Source organism: Diplotaxodon limnothrissa, linkage group LG16 (assembly GCF_057381915.1).
Source record: "Diplotaxodon limnothrissa isolate DT_005_m linkage group LG16, D_limnothrissa_male_GT1.1, whole genome shotgun sequence".
In the NCBI taxonomy this organism is placed as follows: Eukaryota; Metazoa; Chordata; class Actinopteri; order Cichliformes; family Cichlidae; genus Diplotaxodon; species Diplotaxodon limnothrissa.
Genome location: NC_140611.1, coordinates 21,999,857 through 22,018,025, shown reverse-complemented (window position 1 = coordinate 22,018,025; position 18,169 = coordinate 21,999,857). Strand labels below are relative to the sequence as shown.

The following is an 18,169-nucleotide window of genomic DNA, read 5'->3' as shown; positions in this document are numbered from 1 at the left end:
TGTATACAAATTTAATAAAATACACAACAAGTACAGTGGCCCACATTCACGTGTAAGCTCAGCTTATTTTCACATAAACTGCAGAGAGGACGACAATAAAATTACAAATACATTCTTAAAAAATTGTTTTTCGAGGAACCTCAAATGGTTTCATGAAAAGGGACATTCCCTGTTGCACCACCATTAACAGTTCATAAGACACTTCACTTTTTGAATGTAACGTCACTGATATGTATTTCAGTTGCTGTGATATTCAAAGAGATGTTCCTTATACACTAAATGGAGACAGAAAGCTTCACTGTACAAAAGCAGACAGGACTCAATAGCTTAACAGTAGCAATTTGTTCAACAGCCTCACAAAATTGGAGTTTGAAATGTGTAAAATACAGACACCTAAATCGACGGGTACAGTACACTATGAAAACACTTGTAGTCAGGTAAGCACTGATTGGCCCCCACCTCCCCCCCACCCCCACCCACCCCCAAATCTTCACAGCAGTCAAAGACACATATTTCACTTGAACACAACAAGTCACAAACTCAAAAAGAAAAGACATACAAAGCAGATGGTTTTTGGTTACAATGCGTGTCTGAACACCTCTGTGGGTTAAATTAAATCAGCTCTTGGTCATTTGATCTGTGATATCATCATCATCACCCCTGGCAGGTGAGAGAGAACGGGATCGCGCCCCACCTGTCAGTTACCAGAGTCCCGAGGGTCGAGAGCACAATCTGACCCCCCACACTCCTGGCTGATGACAGAGCTGTGAATGAGACTGCTTGACAGGGACTTAGGCCTGAGCTCGCAGGTCAGGTAGGAGGGCTCCTCCAATTCTGTGTGCAGTGGGGAGCACTGGCCATCTGGAGGGCCATAGGCACTGCTGTCTGAACCCCCGTCCCTCACTTCTTTGGGCTCTTGGTTGGCCAAGTCCGGGGGCACACTACTCTTGGTGGGACTACTAGACGCAGATGGACTCTCCTGGAGCGGTGGGCTTAGTGCACGCTGCGATTTTAAGTAAGGTTTGACATTGGCCACAAGGATTGTACTGTCCCGCTGTTCCTTTCCAAACGTGCTGAGGGTTTTTCTGCTGTTGCAGCTGATGGTGCCATAAATCTCTGTCTCTACCATTGCATCCATTCCCACAGGGATGAAAAGGTTGGTGCGATTATCGGCGCTGTCTGCTTGGCTTCCTACCCGTAACTTTGGCATCCAGCATCTGTCAGAATGTCCCAGTGCACGACATTCATCGGTGCAGTGGACTGATTTGTCTTGCTCTGTAAAAACAGTTAAACATTTTGTTATTGGACCATGCTGGGGTGAGTAAAAAAAAAACAGAAGATGATGTAGATGGCATTTGAAGGATGAGCAGCAATAATAAAACGCCACAAACGGATGCAAATTTTGATGCTATTAAAATCCAGCTCATAGCTAAGTATCTTTGTTGATATAGAGTATGTGTCACCAGACATTTTCAGAATGAATAGCAACAGCAGCTTATTGCGACAGCAACTGTGAGGGTTTGAATTTAGCAATGCATGTTTTCAATTCTAAAAACTGCTTACGATGCAACCTTAAAGCACTGATACGCAAATAAAGTCATATAAAAAAAAAGTTAATTTTACTCTTTTCTTTTTCCGTTATTGTACCAAATGAATGATTCGTCCTATATATGAAATCTTTTCCCTCTGCTATTCTCAACAACCTGTGTAGGTGTTTCCTGGAAAATATCAACTTTCTGGCATTTCCTTACCTGGATGACTGAGCATGCATCAAGACAAAGATGGCTTGTACGCTTATTGTTGAATGGGGGAGACATTAATACAGATTGGGACACAAACAAAACAGGACACAAACACCGGTAATACAATCTTGTTACATATGATGTTAAATCTTCACATCATTCCTCTCTCATAAATAAAAAAATCACTTTCCTGCAACTAAAATTCCAATCAAAACTTGTATTTCATTTATATAAATAACTGCAATATTTAATTCACACGACTTGATGCTACTCTGATTAGCTAGATAAGACTCCTCTATCTTGCTCACATGTCATTCTGTGGAGCAAATGAGTAACCCTGAATGAGGCACTTGATCTCATTTTGAAACCCGGCTTTGATGAGGATGGGACTACACAGCCTGGAATAAGAGGAAGCTCCACATGAACGCGTTCATCCTAGAAGAGGTGGATAGATCCTCCTTTTCAAAGGCAACAGTACCTTCCGCATAAACTGGCCTCGACCAGTTTGCTGGAGGATACTGAACGGCAAAGAGGAAGTTCAAAATTTAAAAAAAAAAGATACCTCCTCTATGCCAAAACCCCCAAAAGCAGTAAAAAGCAGCACCATGTGCCACACAGCCAGTGGAAGCTCATTTGCTAAGTACATGCCACAATTATCACATACCGCTGCTCAAGTATACGAACACCAATACACCCACACATAGCCATAGGATATAATGGAACTGTTATTTATAAGGACTGGGCAGATTTAAATGGGGTTGTTAATTTACATAAGAACTGTTTTACAGATTCCACGTCTGCAAAAATGTTGAAGGGAAAGATTTTTACATTTTCTTCCCAACAAATGTTAAAATGGCATTCAGTGTGCTACAGATTTCTTGAAAGGGCAACAGTCATTTCTTTGTAACGTTGTGTGTGTTTTATGTGCAAAGTAAAGACTTTTGGGAATAATAGGTGTAATTTTAAATCATGTCATCTCCTAATTGTATATGAGATGTGACTTTTGTCTGTTTATACAGGCCAATGTTTTTCACATTGAGGTTTTCTGTAGAAAGATCTCGCATCAAAATGAGTATAAACACAGACCTTGCAGATTTCACTAAATGAAAACCCCACCTTTTACCTTTGTGTGCTGCTAGTTGCTCTGCTGCTATTCCCAGCTAAGTAAACATAACAAACATTGTAGAACTGAAGATCCTTTATGTGTGATGTGAGACGTGCTCTGAGAAGAATTAAACCAGCCGGTGCACAGCTAATGCACACAGACTCACATTTTCTTAGCAGATAGCTCTAATAATTAGTCCAATGATCTGGAAATTTTGATCTTTTTATGATCTTTTTTTATATTTTGCTTTTTAACTTTTTTTCCAATTTATTTGTATATAAGACATAAGCGGAACATGTGCTTTATCAAGTTTTCTCAGGTCAATGATCATCATCGATTGTGCTTTTACAGTTTATATTAAGTTGCATGTGATCCAAGGTAAAGAACAGAAACCTTTGTGATTATTGTTAAAGTTGTATCTAAACAGTAGAAATAAAGTCTTCTCTTGGTCGCTCATATTTGCACTGGGTCAGTACGATGTGTAAATGTATCTTTGAAAACACAAGTAGATGCTGACAAGCCATAGCAACTCTTAGATTTACTAAACAAATTTGTATTTCTGGGTTTCGGGCAGCAATGATTTTTTCCTCTCATGCTGGAGGTTGTAAGAACTTATGTTGCATTCTTAGCATAAACTATTATGGTGCTTTGTCAGGATTCAAAATATGCATTTGCTCAAAAAGCATCTTACAAGAGAGAACTAAATTATGGCTTTGATTTGGCATAACTGCAACACAGATCCTGCATATTGTAAGTGCTACACGCTTTGATGCATCGACACCCCAGATTACAGTTCTGTGCCCCATGCATTTGTGTTTCTCCATCTTCTTTTCTCCGCCACAGAGAAAAAAGTATTTTTTATGCACAGATACACAGGGCCAGAACAATAAGCATAAGCAAGGAGAAGCAGGGAGATGCTGAATTCATTTCCATGCTGCCTATCACTAGTGCGGAGGAGCGAGCAGATGATGCTGATGCAAAAGGATGTATGTGCTTAGAAGGTACACCTGCAACAGAGTAAGGTATTTTTGCCGTTTGCACTATTGTGTGGTGCTAGAAAGCCGAGAGTAATTGAAAGACATGTTTATATTATACAAGATTAAATTGTTACTCAGATAATACTTTACATTATAGACCTTTCTGCTTAGAATTTATTACCAGCATGTAAACATTGTATATATGGCACCTGTGCAGTTTTAAGCATATCTAGGCTCATACACACAAGCTTATAGTGTCTATCAAAAGCTATAACGTATCCTATCCTGCAATTAAGATTATTAAATAGTTTATATTACTACAGTTATAATATATATATATGTTTAGGGATTTTGCAGTCTCCACTTGGGTGCCAAAAAGAGTTGTTATAGCTTAGAACAAGCACATTCATTAACAGTTGAAGTGCATTAAAAGGCATATTTTAACTGTTTATATTGTCTGTTTGATTGGGAAGGTTAAGCTATTACCCCTTTTTTTTTTTTTGCAATTGTGTAAATTGCACCAAAATGATATTTTTCCCACTTTTATTGTCCTACACTACAGGTTTTTCTATAACACACAATATATACATAGGAAATTAACTAGGCACACTAGCTTGTATAGCAGTACTGTTAGATGTTGTGGGATTTTGATAGTTTAAAACAGGCTAAATGAAGTGGGAGTGCCTTCATCTGCCTGCTCTCCATTTTACATTTATCACTGAGTAAAATTTTGTTAAATGCGTGCTCTGAAACAACGGAGCACCTTTATGTATTCTGCTGCTGCATTTACACCGCCACATAACAGAAACATGACAAAGTGACAAATAGCTGTGATCTTATGGGAAACTGTAGAATGCAACAATAATGTGTTCTCAAAAACAAAGAAACTGCCTGCCCATTATAAATAGAATCAGAGAAAGCCTAGCAACATACCCACTGTGCATCTGGTGTCTGTGAGAGTGAATAAATATTCAGAGTGCATGATGGTGGAAGCTGCACAGGTGCATATATTACCTGTATCAAAGCAGCCAGGAGACTAGAGGGATGGTAAAGGTAAAGACATAAAAGCAATACTACTTAACCCACAAGCTTTTGTGTTGGTGCATTTGGAACTAAAATTCTGAGGTGTCTCCATTTTGGATAATAGCACTATCTTGTCTAAATCTGCAAAACAGTGGCTTTGTTGTTCAATAAATGTACCTGCATGTTTGTGTGGTGTGTGTTTGTGTGTGTGAGAGAGAGAGACAGTGAGAGACAGAAGGAGTATGTGGGTTGGAGGGTGTTTTGTGTGTGTGATCACGTCTAAGGCATAATGCATAATGTAGACCTTCCAGCTTGTAGTCTGCGGACAGTGACACCATTTAATGTTCAACTGACCAACCCCAGGAGAGAGAACAGAGTTTAATCCAACCATTAGTTTTGCCTTTTAACTGCATTCCTCACATGCAAGCAGGGAAGCCATTAACAAAACATGTTGATATTAAAAGCAAAGCCCGAATTCATCGCTTTTCTCTTATCTTATAAATGCAGGTCTATGAATTAACTGACATTCCTGTCAAGCGAAGCGTCAGTACTGCACTTGTAAATATTCAGTTTTGCATGTACAAAACATCTCCTTCAATATCTCTTCATGTGATTGGCCTTAGAACTTGGGTTGAATCAGATTCAGAAATGTGCTGCAAAAAAAAGTGATTGAATTTACACCTCCCACAGAGTCAAGTTTGGTCTACCATAATTCCTCATAGCACGCACACACACACACACTCACTCACTCACTCACTCACACATATATAAAAGTGAGATAGATCGAGAGAGAGAGATTCGCACATCCTTCTGGCAGCCGCAAGAGTGTTTCCATCTCTGCCCTCCTGAGCATGCTGCAAACAAACAGTACATAGCAATGTAAATGGTGTGGAAAGTACTGCACAGGGACATGATGACCACAGCCATTCTCTTCCAAGGCGCAGACAAGGAAATGAGAAACATCACCACTTCACTCAAGTCCCCCATTATCTTTTATCTTACCACTGAGAGTTGCTCTCATATTTTCAGTTTATATCCACAATAGCTAAATATATCAGACCCTATCAGGTCAGCCAGGTTGAAACAGATTGACAGTCATCTATGATTATACTCCTGGCAGCGCCAATCGTTTCAGATTTGTGAAATAAAATTTAACATTTCTATTTCCAGTTGGAAAGCAGGCTCCTCTCAAAACAGTGCAACCACAGCAAAACCAATAACAGCTGAGAAAGTCTTTCTAAGCAAAAGGTGGAAGCTCTGTGTCGTGTTGCACCATAAATATCTTTCATTTTGCACCGCAAGTGCCGATCATGTTTCTTGTCTCTGTCATCTTATTCAGGACATGTATGTGACAAACCTGTATTAAAATAATGACATGATCAAAGAAAGGCGCCTACGGAGGTACACTTTGCCATGCATATGAGGTGGTTTGATAGCTAAATCAGACAGAAGATGTTTGCAATTTCTACCTTCAGCCAAGGAACACTTTTATCCTTTTAAACTATCATCTGCCTTCCTCTCTGGTGCCTTCATGTCATCTTTGAAACACAACTCAGGCTGCATGCAAGTTAAAGTGGGACAAAGTAACACTGCAGCTACAGCATCTAATGACAGTTCAGCTTCTTGACAGGAGAAGTGGCTGCATTGGCTGCACCCCCAAAATGGTAGACCCCCACTTAAAGATCAGTGAGGTGCATGCATGTTCCCACTGGATAAACTATAAATAATGTCTAGTGTAAGAGTCAGATAGGCATCTTCAAGATGTCCACTCACCCTGCTCGAAAGGCTGGCCATTAACTGCTGTTGCTTTCATCTTGAGGGCCTCCCTGGCAGACGTGTCGCAGTGTGAGCCTTTATTAGTATCCTGGTCACTATCAGCTTGGTCACTATCACCATGGCCACTGTCTCGGAGGCTTGCTCGTTCTGCATCCTTAAATGTTGAGCTGCAGCAGAACAGGAAGAGGACAAAAAGAAAGAAAAAAAAGAATTTAACTTACCTCTTAACTCCTGTTTGATAGCCATAGTCAGCTGGCTTGATACAAAAGTGAAGAAGCTAAACGCACTGGTCAGACGTTTTTGGCTAGTGCTCTTACCTTTGAACAAATGGCTGCCTGCTGCCAGCATAATTGGGCTCTGAGGGAAAATTTTCAGTCTAAAAATGAAAGGAAAATAATATTTTACATTGTCCATGTTAAAATTTTAATTGACAGCGTAAGTAACATGAGATTAAGACAGGAAAAGAAATTCCCTTATCCAGTTTTTAGATTCGAATTTCTTTACTCTAGCACGTGGAAAATCTGCTCAAGAAAATCTGCTGAGCACCTGGCAGTGACGAAATCACGAGAGGAACAAATCTCCATTGTGACCATATGTACTCTCCCTCGGCGAGGCGAAGAGTTAAGCATTAGCCACTGTCATCAGCATCCTTTCCACCCTATCTTGACAATAATGTGTTTGTGTTGATCACACCCACATACTCTAGTGACTGGTGACAGTGCCAGGCCTTGTCATCTGCGTTATCATCTCCAAATGAGACTGTCCTAGATATTTACATCGTTTACAACACATAATTCTGCTGTGCTAAACTGCACTACAAGCCTATGCTGTCAAATTAGCATGTTAGCTGGCTCGTGTATTCAACCCTGCCGTCTCTACAAGGCATGGCTGGACCCTATTAATGGCCTTATCGTGCCAACTTTGGATACGGGCTGGTGGATCTGGCCCATATTTGCGGGGAGCGAAAAATGCGATTGTAAGGTTATGCTGTGTGCATCTCGCTGTCTGGTGCACATTGGTTCAGTAATGTGATCGGACAAGCTGCTCAAACACCTGTCCAATCCCACATTTCAGGCAAGGTTTTGTTTTCACTCCATAGCAGCAGATCTGGCAGGGTCACAGCAGCCTTCTTCAAGACTCACGCTGTTTGCATGTCTAACTGAGAGTGCTTTCTGATTATGAAGACCAACTGTACCATTTTCCAACAGAAGACTTAAGATTGAGCAATTTCGAAATGATTCTCAAATACTGCTATGGATAAAAAAAAATCAAAAAACCTCTCCTTAGTGAAATGCCATTTGAAGCACATGAATACGATTCAACAGTAAGTTGCCGTATAACGCTTTATATGCAGAGAATGATTCAGAGCATCATAACAGCGGGAGAAAAAGTGAAAATAATGATGTCTGCTCACAGTGACAGAGTTTCTCTTTTTTCAGTCGATTACTTTTCTTTTGTCAGATCAGTATGGCTAAGCAGTGTGTACAGATAAGCAAGAATAAAGGGCTGATAAAGAACACAGTGCAGCATCCTTCTTACCTGTATCACTGACATCCTATTCGCTGGAGTGTCTGTGCTAAGCCCGGCAAAGCTGGAGTGGCAACCTGCCCTGGGGACTGTCAGGCTGTTTGGGGTGGTTTTCAGGTACATGACCTCTGACCTGGGCAGTGTGAGTGGCAGGGGGCTCTGGTAGTCAAAACAAATTGGCGAGGTGATGAGAGACGGGCTGCTCACCACGTTCATTCGACTCGCAGAATCTCTCTCCTCCATCTCACTTTGAACCAGCATGATGTCACTCTTGTTGATCCGTTTCTTTTTCCCCTTCCCCACTGGAGGATTGGAGTACTCAGCCATGCGGCAGTTATAATTCCCAGCCTCCTTATCTTGATGCTTGGACTTGACAGCAATGGCGGTCATGACTGCTAAGAGCATGACAGAGATAATGCAGAGGGTAACTATGAGGGGCAGGGACACATCCCAGTGCTGCTGTTCCCCACTCGCGCTGGATCCCCCTCCTGTTGCTGTGTCTGTGTTCGCCTTAATGATCAGCTTAGCCACGGCAGATAAGGGGGGCTTGCCATGGTCAGTTACCTTCACCACCAGCTCAACCACTGGGGCGACCTCCTCCCAAAGAGCATGGGCAGTTCTGACCTCTCCTCCCACTGGATCCATCTCAAACAGGTGGTCATCGTTTCCCTCTGTGATCTCATAGGTCAAATGTCCACTTTCTCCATGGTCATGGTCCACTGCTTTCACTGTAGCCACAATGTATCCAATACCTACATTTCTAGGCACCGGGATTTCCGCTGTATCATTCTGAAGAAGCGGTAAAATAATAACCGGGAGATTGTCGTTGACATCGAGAACACTGACTCTAACTGTAGAAGTGCTTTCCATGTGAGGTGATCCACCATCTTTAGCCTGAACTTTGAACTCAAATGATTTAGTTTGCTCATAATTGAAAGACCGGGAGGCATATATGGCTCCATTGGTGGGATTAACAGACACATATGTGTAGACTGAAACATCTCCTATATGTGATGGAAGAATGGAGTACGTCACTGTCCCATTTCGACCCACGTCTGGGTCATGGGCCAAAACGGAGCCCAAGTATTCCCCCGGGATGTTGTTCTCAGGCACCTGTAGCACATACACTGCTTTTGTAAAGCGTGGTGCGTTGTCATTTTCATCCAAGATTTTTACAGTAAATGACCTAGTGTAATTCAAAGACGGGATCCCATTATCTCTGGCTACAATTGTTACATTGTATTCATCTTTCATTTCCCTGTCCAGAGGTCTATCAGTGAGCAGCGTATAAAAATTGTCATTGTTTTCTTGCAGTCTGAAAGGTACATTTCCTAGTACCCGGCACTGAAGTTGACCATTACGGCCGGAGTCTTTATCTGTCACTCTGACCAGCGCTATGACAGATTCTGGAGGCGCTGCCTCGCTGATGGCTCCCTGCCGGACAGAAACAAAACTAATTATTGGCGAGTTGTCATTTTTGTCAAGCACTTTGACGGTAATTTTACAGTGGCCTGGTATTGGGTTGGGCCCCAGATCCTTAGCCTGCACATCAAACTCTATGATTGGATTCTCTTCATAGTCAATCTCTCCCTGGACCTTGATGACGCCAGTATTGGGGTCGATGGAGAACAAATCTTGTATTCGCTCAGATGCATATCCAGTGAAGGAATACACCACCTGCCCGTTACTTCCTTCATCTTGATCAGTGGCGTTCAAATCTATAAGTACTTTTCCAGGGGGAGAATTCTCTGGAATCTCTAAAACATAAGAGGATTTTTCAAAAACCGGGCTATTGTCATTCGAATCAGTCACTCTGACGTTGATCTGCATGGAGCCCGATCTTGGATACTCCCCTCCATCTATTGCTGTGAGAAGGAGGGTGTGATGACTCTGATCCTCCCTATCCAGAGGTCTCTGAACCACCAGCTCCGGATATATAGTCCCATCGCCTCTCACTTTTAAATCCAGAGAAAATGTATTGTAATCATCTCTTGTGACCTGGTAGGTCTTTATCCCATTTTCCCCAGAATCTGAATCATGTGCAATAGTGAGAGGAAAGCGTGTCCCAGCAGCTGCGTTTTCTGAAATATCAATATTGACATGATCTGAGGGGAAACTGGGTGAGTTATCATTTATGTCCTGTATATCAATCTTGATCATGCATATTTCCTTGTCATTTGCAAACACTTCCATAGACAGCTGGCACTTTGGGTTACGCCTGCATAATGTCTCCCTGTCAATCCTTTGTTTGGTGAAGATTAGTCCACTCTCCGGGTCAACATCCACCAGATGTGGTGCTGAATTCTCCAGTACTCTGAAGTTTGATTTTTTCCCTCTCTCCATGGTCCCATATCCGGCATCTTTTGCTATATTACCTATAACAGTTCCAGGTCCTTGCTCCTCCGGGACAGAATAATTGAGATTTTTCAATGTCAGGGCTTTAACCCACAGCAGTAAGAAAACTGGTACAGAGAGACGCATCCCTTCAACCTGATCCGCAGTAGTGGCAGAGAGAAAAAAAATCCTCGTTGACTTTCAACCTGTTGATTACGGCAAACCTAGACTACTAAAACCGAACCCGGCATGTGGTTTACGCCGATCTTTGGCTAATTAGGTACTAAATCGATGCGTGAACCGCTACCTCTTTTTAAATTGGTATTTTAACCTCTTTCATATACCGCTCGGCTATGATGAACTCTTTCTGTAAACAAAGATGACCGCCTGGCGATACCTGATGTATGAATTAAATATCAAATTCAACATCGTGTACGAGAAATGCTTTGGGGTTTTTTTTCGTTGTTTTTTTTTTCTCACGGGGGGGACTTAATGAATAATCGATGACTATAAAGTATTAATATTCCCTCCTGCATCCAAGGTTAAAGCGCTTGAATCTCTCTGGTGAAGGTTAGACCGTAGCTTACAAAAGCGCATTGCCCTCATGCGACATCTACACCTAGGCTACAGCAAATTCTGACATGCCCGTTCAAAATGCAGCATTGGCCGATGTTACCATTCGCAATGCATTTACTTTTTTCCCTGTGCGGCACACTGTTGCATATGGGTTCTGCTCGTGTAGCATATACAGCCTACCCATGCCACAAAGTAGAATAAAAGCAGGATATAGAGCTGCTACTCCTGTCCAACCTTTTGTGTTCCCGTCATTCAAGAGCATCTATAGCACGGCTGCGACTTTTGCCCGATGATTGTCCTATAATCAGTCCAGTAATCCCATAATCCAGTCCAATTGGACCCAGTGCTCTCGCATCCTTCATTCGGACAATGCTCATCTGCACTGCCCCCGTAAACGTTGCCAGAAAATGCAAAAAGAAAAAAAGGCTGCTGGAAGATTTCAGATAATCAAAATTAATCGCTTTTCCTGCGCTCAGTTCTCTCCGCGTCAACTGTTGAAACCTGCTCCCTTCACAGTGAGCTGATCTGCCCGGAATCCTCTCGACGCCTTTATAACAGACTCCGGTGTAGGTTGTTTCTTGGTGCATTTAACATAGTTTCTGATCGTCTTCCAGCAAATGAGTGAACAGTGACAGATCTTGCCTTGGGGGTTTCTCCAATAGATCTGGCAAGATCGCATGAAGAAGGGCTGTTCTAGTGCTACGTGATTCATTTACTGATGTGCGCGCACAGAGCAGCAGCATCAGAGGGAAAACGTGCTTGTGGATGTTGCTCCTAATACATGTGGAAGTGAACTAGGGATTATGAAAAGATAGGTGAAATGTGTTTGGCTGGGAGGAAGTAGAAGCGGTGAGGACTTGACAAGTGATCATTTTTAAGGTGAATTGGATCAGATGGCCAACATGTTGTGGAAAATGTGAAATTAAAGTTGATAAAAATGTTTCAAGGTTTCTTCCCCTTGCAGTGCCATGTTCTTGGTGTCATTGAACATCTTTGGATATTCAGAACTAAAGATTCTTATTAATTATTAAAAAAATAGCAGGCGACCACCTGTCTCTTGCATTGCACCTTGTTGTCGATTAGTGCGATTAGTTTTGAGAAAATCTAACCATGACATAAAATAAGAGACAGACTGTGGGTGTTTTCAGGATTATCTCTGCAAAGGACATAAGAGAACTGCTTATTCCTCTGAAAAAAAAAATAACAAGGCTTATTTCCCAGCTCAAATATCACAGCTGTTGGTATAACCTGCCTTCTGCATCTATCACACTTGCTTTCAATAGCCTATCCACATCAATCTCATATCTCATATGGAAAAAGATGGACTGACATTTAGTTCACTCAGAATTTCAACAATATGACATTTGCATTTTTTCCCCCTCACTTGACCAAATCTTAGTGACGCATGGGGCTCCTTGATGATGCAGGTACCATACCAGAGTCATTCTGAGAGGAAGCTGTGTCAACTAGTGTGGCCCGGTTTCTCATTTAATTCCATGTTGCCCAGGATCTAAATCAACCTTGAGTTGTCCCCGAGTTCATTTTCATTGTCTGAAACATGGCTGCTTTCCTCCTCTGGGGAGCATCAACTTTGCCTTGCCAGGGTGCAGCCTGCATAAATTGGCCATTTCTGCAGGTAAGAGATAAGGACAACAAAGGGAAACTAATTATCATTCAGTCTATGTTAAAACCTCAGGAAAGAACTGCTATTGACAAATGTGTGTGCATTGTCACAGTCATACCATTTAATATGATCTGAACTTTGAATGAGAGGGTGGTTCATATCCATAATAAATAGGCCACATCCTAATGTGAGGCTTTGGCTGCCTTGTTCTTATAGAAGCTGATGACTTTGTCATGGATAAGTTTCTCTAATGAGACCACTGTCCCCGCCCTGGAGTATGAACCACGATCTCTGCTGCTTTTCTTGCAGTGAAAACACAGGGATGTTTTATGACGAATTGATTTTTACCTGGAAGCACAATATCTGGCTGGTGTAAAATCATACCTGTTGTATTCCACAGGGGTTGAAACGGCAAAACACTGCTCATTTAAGCATACTTGTAATATCTTGGCATCTCTTTGATGTCATTCACTTACCACTCTGCACAAGCGTGATTAGAGGTGAGATTAAATTGTTTATCATTCTGTTTTTGCTCCCGTTGCTGGTTGCACCACACTTCAAGCTGCTGATGGTGGTGAGTGGGAATGATGATCAAGTCAATGAATCTTGGTGCAGAGTAAACAAAGGGAAAAGCAGGTTCTTCAAACAATTTCCTCCAAGAGACATTTTGCAAGGATGTAAATTGCGCACACAAAATAATTTGTACAGCAATGGTCGGGACAGCATCCCTATTAACTGTAAAGAAAAAAAGTTACAATAGTGACAACAGTTATTATGTATGATGGTCAAAATAACACAGAACAGTGACATCCAGTAATAATTATTACTCTGAACTACTTAAACTACTATATTGCAATAAAAAGAAGTCTGTATTTCTGTAAAGTTTCTTAAAGCCCACTATTATGTGTCTTTTACTGTGAAATAATGATCCATATCCCTGCATAATCGATGTGTCATGATTCTTCAGCAGAGTACCCATCTTAAAGGGACAGTTCATTCAAGCACCAAAAACTCTTCCCCCTATTCTTGTAACCACTCATGCAGAAAATTTTAGTTTTATGTGTCAAGATTTTTGAGAAGCATGCCTCTGAAACTTCTGCTGCCAATATAATACAAAAAAAAAAGTTGTACCGAAACACTGAAACTGAATTTCAATGTACCTGCCGAAGGGATTAAAGGGAAATCTGTTTTGTACATTCCACACAACATGATATCCACATTTTAAGGCAGTGGTTCTTAAACTGGGGTTTATGCCATCTACTAGTGGGGCGAGGATCAGGAGAATGAAACTAAAAGTTGAAGGAAGGACATTGAGTTTTCCCTGTTTATGCAATAGGCATGCCAGAAAAAGAAGGAGGGTGAAGAGTCCATGTGATGGGTGACTGGGGTCTTTGATGATTTTCCCAGCCCTTTTCAGACACCGCTTCCTGTAGATGTCTTTTATGGCAGCAGTGGCGTCGTTAGGCCTATTTTAGGGGTGCTGAAGCCTCCCTAAAATATTCTTAAGCCCCCCTAAATAATTTGGTGGGGTTTTTTTTTTTTTTTTTTAAATTTATTTTTAACTTATTCGATTTTTTTTTTACAGAACTTGCAGACAAATTCAATATAAAGATGCAGGAATATGAGTTTAAAGAAATAATAATATAAACCTGTCGCTATTCACACAAATATGATCATAACTCGGTTGGTCCCTTTCGCTTTACATTGTTAAGGTAGCGTCAGTGCTTCGTTATCCAATCCCTTCCAGTTGTTCACAGGGGACATCCACATGACTGAAAATCCAGTCCTCGTTTTCACTGCTACTTTACACTCCGCTCGTATACACCTGCAGAAACACTAGCGTGCATGTGGCAAACGGCAAGAAATCATGGATATACGCAAGTTTTTCAAGAAAGTAAGTCTTCATCACTGGCTGGTAGTAACAATTAGTTAGCTCCAGCTAACAGCAGAGAGTCCCATGTAAATAATGAACCAGGTGCTCCCCATTTTGTAAATAAAAACCTGGCTAGCGCACTAAGTTAAATTGTTAGCATAATGTTAATTTCTGTCACTCGTTTTAGCTCTGAAAAATCCAGCTGAGCTCATTCAGGTATGGTTATCATCAGTGGAAATAATAATAATCACTCCATCCCCATTAACCTGTAGGAGTCAGGGCAGAGGAGCACAGAGAGGCAGAGGGGAGAGACGTCTGCTGGAGAGGTGAGTCAAAGGATGGAGTCATTTGTGATGGAGACAGTCTGATTAGAATTTTATGGGACTCAATATGGATATGAAATATGAAACATTTCAGTCACGGTACAACATATAAGACCTGTTTAACTTGAGCTTTTATTTAGGAGAGTCAAGGTTAGAAAGTGGAGAGAGCAAAGAGAGAGATATGTATATAAGTCAAATTAGCCTGACTCACATATTTTTGAGGGTTCTATTTTAATATTACTTCAATTCAAGTAATTTAGTAATATTTTTCAGGGCTTTAAATTGCAACCATTTTAGTCACATGCGTGCTCAAAATATAATGTTTGTAACTTCAAAATATTTGGGAGCAACAAATTACTGTGGAGCGGGAGCAGAAGTCATGATATTAGCAATTTACATTACAATTCAGTATGTTTTAATGTATCTTGAAGGGTGAGGCAGAAGGAGTGGCTGAGGGAGAAAAAGGTCAACAGGCAAGTTCAAGTGTTGTTACATGGAAAAGCTACCAGGGAACTAGCAAACAGGGAAACGTTGCACAGATGATAGCAACTGCAAATGTGAGTGAGATAGTCGAAAGAAGAGAGTATCTCAGACGAATTGTTGCAGTCACCTCTATGTTAGGGAGACAGGGACTCCCTTTTCGTGGTCATGATGAAGGTGAAGACAGCCCAAACAGAGGGAATTTTCTTGCGTGCATGGAGCTTTTGAAGGAGTTTGATCCTTTTCTTCAAAAACATAATCCCCCATCAAATGCACAGTATATCTCACCAACATCCCAGAATGACATGATTGACTGTTGTGCCCAGGAAGTTACTAGTGTCATTGTATCTGAAATGACAAAGTCTAAAGTCTATTCCATCATGGTGGATGAGGCAAGGGATAAAAAGGCAGAGCAGTTAGCTGTTTGTGTCAGGTACGTGTCAGAGGGGGCAGTGAAGGAGCGTTTCCTTGCACTTGCAGAGATAAAATCATTTGATGCCCAGTCCATTGCAAATGAGATTCAGCAGCAGATCCAAAACTATGGTCTTGCAGAGCTTAAGTGTGTAGCACAAACATATGATGGTGCAGCCGTTATGAGTGGCTCCACTGGAGGTGTACAAGCACATTTTAGAAGGCTCCATCCTGAGGCTATCTATGTGCATTGTTATGCTCATCAACTCAACCTGGTTTTGTGCAATACTTGCAAGGCTGTCCCAGAGGCTGTGGAGCTTTTCAGCTTGTTGGAGTGTGTGTATTCTTTCTTCAGCACCTCCCTAGTCAATCATCATAAGTTCATGGAGACTCAGGCAAAGCTTGGATTGACAAAAACTGAGCTTGTGCAACTTTCAAACACTCGCTGGGCATGTCAGTTGCGATCAATCAGTGCAGTTCTTGAGACATTGCCTGCCATTTTGGAGTGCCTATCTGCAATTGGATCCCCCATAGCTGTTGGTCTCAGAGCAAAGCTCTACAAGTTCTCAGCAGTCTATGCACTACTGATGTTTCAGTCGATTCTGTCTGTAACCGAAGGACTCCACAAATTCCTGCAGAAAGAGACTTTAGACCTGGCAGAAGCTTTTATCTGCAAACAAGCTGTGTGTGACACACTTAAGGGCAAACACTCAGATGCATTTGCTACAGAGCTGTATGAGAAAACCAAGGCCCTGTGTAACACCCACAGTATCCCTGAACCAGGTGCCAAGACAAGGCACAAACAGAGGAAAATGGAGGATTTTGTCCTGGAGGCAACTGTGGGTTCACGCACTGAATTGAACAACTCAGACACATTGAAAAGAGAGTTACTTTTCCCTTGTGTGGATCGGATGGTTGGCGAGCTTGATCAAAGATTTTGCAGTGTAGATGCAGGGCTGCTAAAAGGCGTCCAGGCATGCAGTCCTAAATCTGAGAACTTCTTGAGTGAACCACACTTGAATGAACTTGCAAAGCACTACAGACTTGACCTGAAAAAAGAGGAGGTTCTGGTGGCCAGAAACTTTCTTACCCGGAAAACAGAGGCTGGATGTCCACCCAAAAATATGTTGTCTGTGTACAACCTCCTTGATTCAGACATGTTTCCCTCTCTGAAGGCAACCATCCAAGTTGCCCTAACAGTGCCTGTCAGCAGCTGCTCGTGCGAACGGTCCTTTAGTGCACTGCGTCGGCTGCACTCCTGGCTGCGTCAAACAATGGGTCAGAAAAGACTTCACAGTCTTGCAGTCATGTCTATTGAAAAAGACACGCTTCAGCATCTGAGTCACAACAGAGTGATTGACCAATTTGCCACTCTTAAAAACAGACGTCATTCTTTGATGCTTCCACCCACCAAGTAACTGGTGATTGCAGCCAGAAAAATGTACTTTTTTATTTTCAGTTTTTTTCTTGTTATTGATGCAGCAAACACATTTCCTCTGTTTTTTTGTTGTACTGTATTATAAAGCAGACTGAAATAAAACAATAGATCTATTGGTGGCCTAGGATGTTTAATCTGTCCAAAAAAGTAGGAAAACAATTTCTCAGTCTTTGTTTTCTGTTTGTGAAATTTTGTGCTCATTCACTACGTTCGTTCATGTCGTGTGCATCTCTTGGGGGCTAAGCCCCCCCTGTCCTTAAAACCTAGTGACACCCCTGTATGGCAGGAAGTGGTGCTCCGGCGATGCGCTGGGCAATTTTCACGACCCTCTGCAACGCCTTCCGGTCCGAGGCAGAGCAGTTCCCGTACCAGACTGTTATACAGTTGGTCAGGATGCTCTCGATGGTGCAATGATAGAAGTTCACCAGGATGTCTGAGGACAGGTGGTTCTTCCTCAGAGTCCTCAAGAAGAAGAGGCGCTGGTGAGCCTTCTTGACCAGCTTAGAGCAATTGGTCGTCCAGGTGAGATCCTCGGAGATGTGGACTCCCAGGAACTTGAAGCTGCTCACACGCTCCACAGCCGTCCCCTTAATGTGGATGGGTGGATGTGGGTCAGCATTCCTCCTGTAGTCCACGATGAGCTCCTTGGTCTTCTCGGTGTTAAGCAGCAGGTTGTTTCTGTCGCACCACTCAGCCAGACGATCCACCTCCTCCCTGTAGGCGGCCTCATCGTTGTCACTGATGAGGTCAATCACCGTGGTGTCATCTGTGTCTTGTTTATATGTAAACAAAGAAAACCATCATTTTAACTGACACACATAAATTTTGCCTTTCTCTAAAACACAGGATTAGTTTATGATCACCACCCATAACGACTTACACCTCAGAAGGTTAATATTTCCTCAGTGACTAACATACTGTTTTTGGAGAAAAAAAAGTTTGTTTTTGGTGACATGCAAT

The 18,169-nt window shown here is 41.9% G+C and overlaps 2 protein-coding genes across 2 annotated transcripts; one reads left to right on the top strand and one right to left on the bottom strand.

The window, feature by feature from the left end:
• Positions 1–697: 697 nt before the first annotated feature.
• LOC146616158 (protocadherin-17-like) lies at positions 698–10,631 on the bottom strand. Its single transcript, XM_085374291.1, has 4 exons — positions 8,163–10,631; positions 6,941–6,999; positions 6,621–6,790; positions 698–1,275 (listed from the first exon to the last, which is right to left on the bottom strand). The coding sequence occupies exons 1-4, from the start codon at positions 10,629–10,631 to the stop codon at positions 698–700; spliced, it is 3,276 nt and encodes a 1,091-aa protein (XP_085230417.1).
• A 3,920-nt stretch (positions 10,632–14,551) lies between these two features.
• On the top strand, positions 14,552–17,189 carry LOC146616157 (zinc finger MYM-type protein 1-like). The gene is made up of 3 exons (XM_085374290.1): positions 14,552–14,578; positions 14,830–14,883; positions 15,312–17,189. The coding sequence occupies exons 1-3, from the start codon at positions 14,552–14,554 to the stop codon at positions 17,187–17,189; spliced, it is 1,959 nt and encodes a 652-aa protein (XP_085230416.1).
• The last annotated feature ends 980 nt before the right edge of the window (positions 17,190–18,169 follow it).

Bases quoted from the DNA above. Each gene is read 5' to 3' on its own strand.
- LOC146616157 (XM_085374290.1), top strand. From the start codon at position 14,552: ATGGATATACGCAAGTTTTTCAAGAAA. The intron at 14,579-14,829 runs GTAAGTCTTCAT...ATTAACCTGTAG, and splicing joins TACGCAAGTTTTTCAAGAAA to GAGTCAGGGCAGAGGAGCAC. The intron at 14,884-15,311 runs GTGAGTCAAAGG...TGTATCTTGAAG, and splicing joins GAGAGACGTCTGCTGGAGAG to GGTGAGGCAGAAGGAGTGGC.
- LOC146616158 (XM_085374291.1), bottom strand. From the start codon at position 10,631: ATGCGTCTCTCTGTACCAGTTTTCTTACTGCTGTGGGTTAAAGCCCTG. The intron at 7,000-8,162 runs GTAAGAAGGATG...TTTCATTTTTAG, and splicing joins ATAGGATGTCAGTGATACAG to ACTGAAAATTTTCCCTCAGA. The intron at 6,791-6,940 runs GTAAGAGCACTA...GTTCTGCTGCAG, and splicing joins AGGCAGCCATTTGTTCAAAG to CTCAACATTTAAGGATGCAG.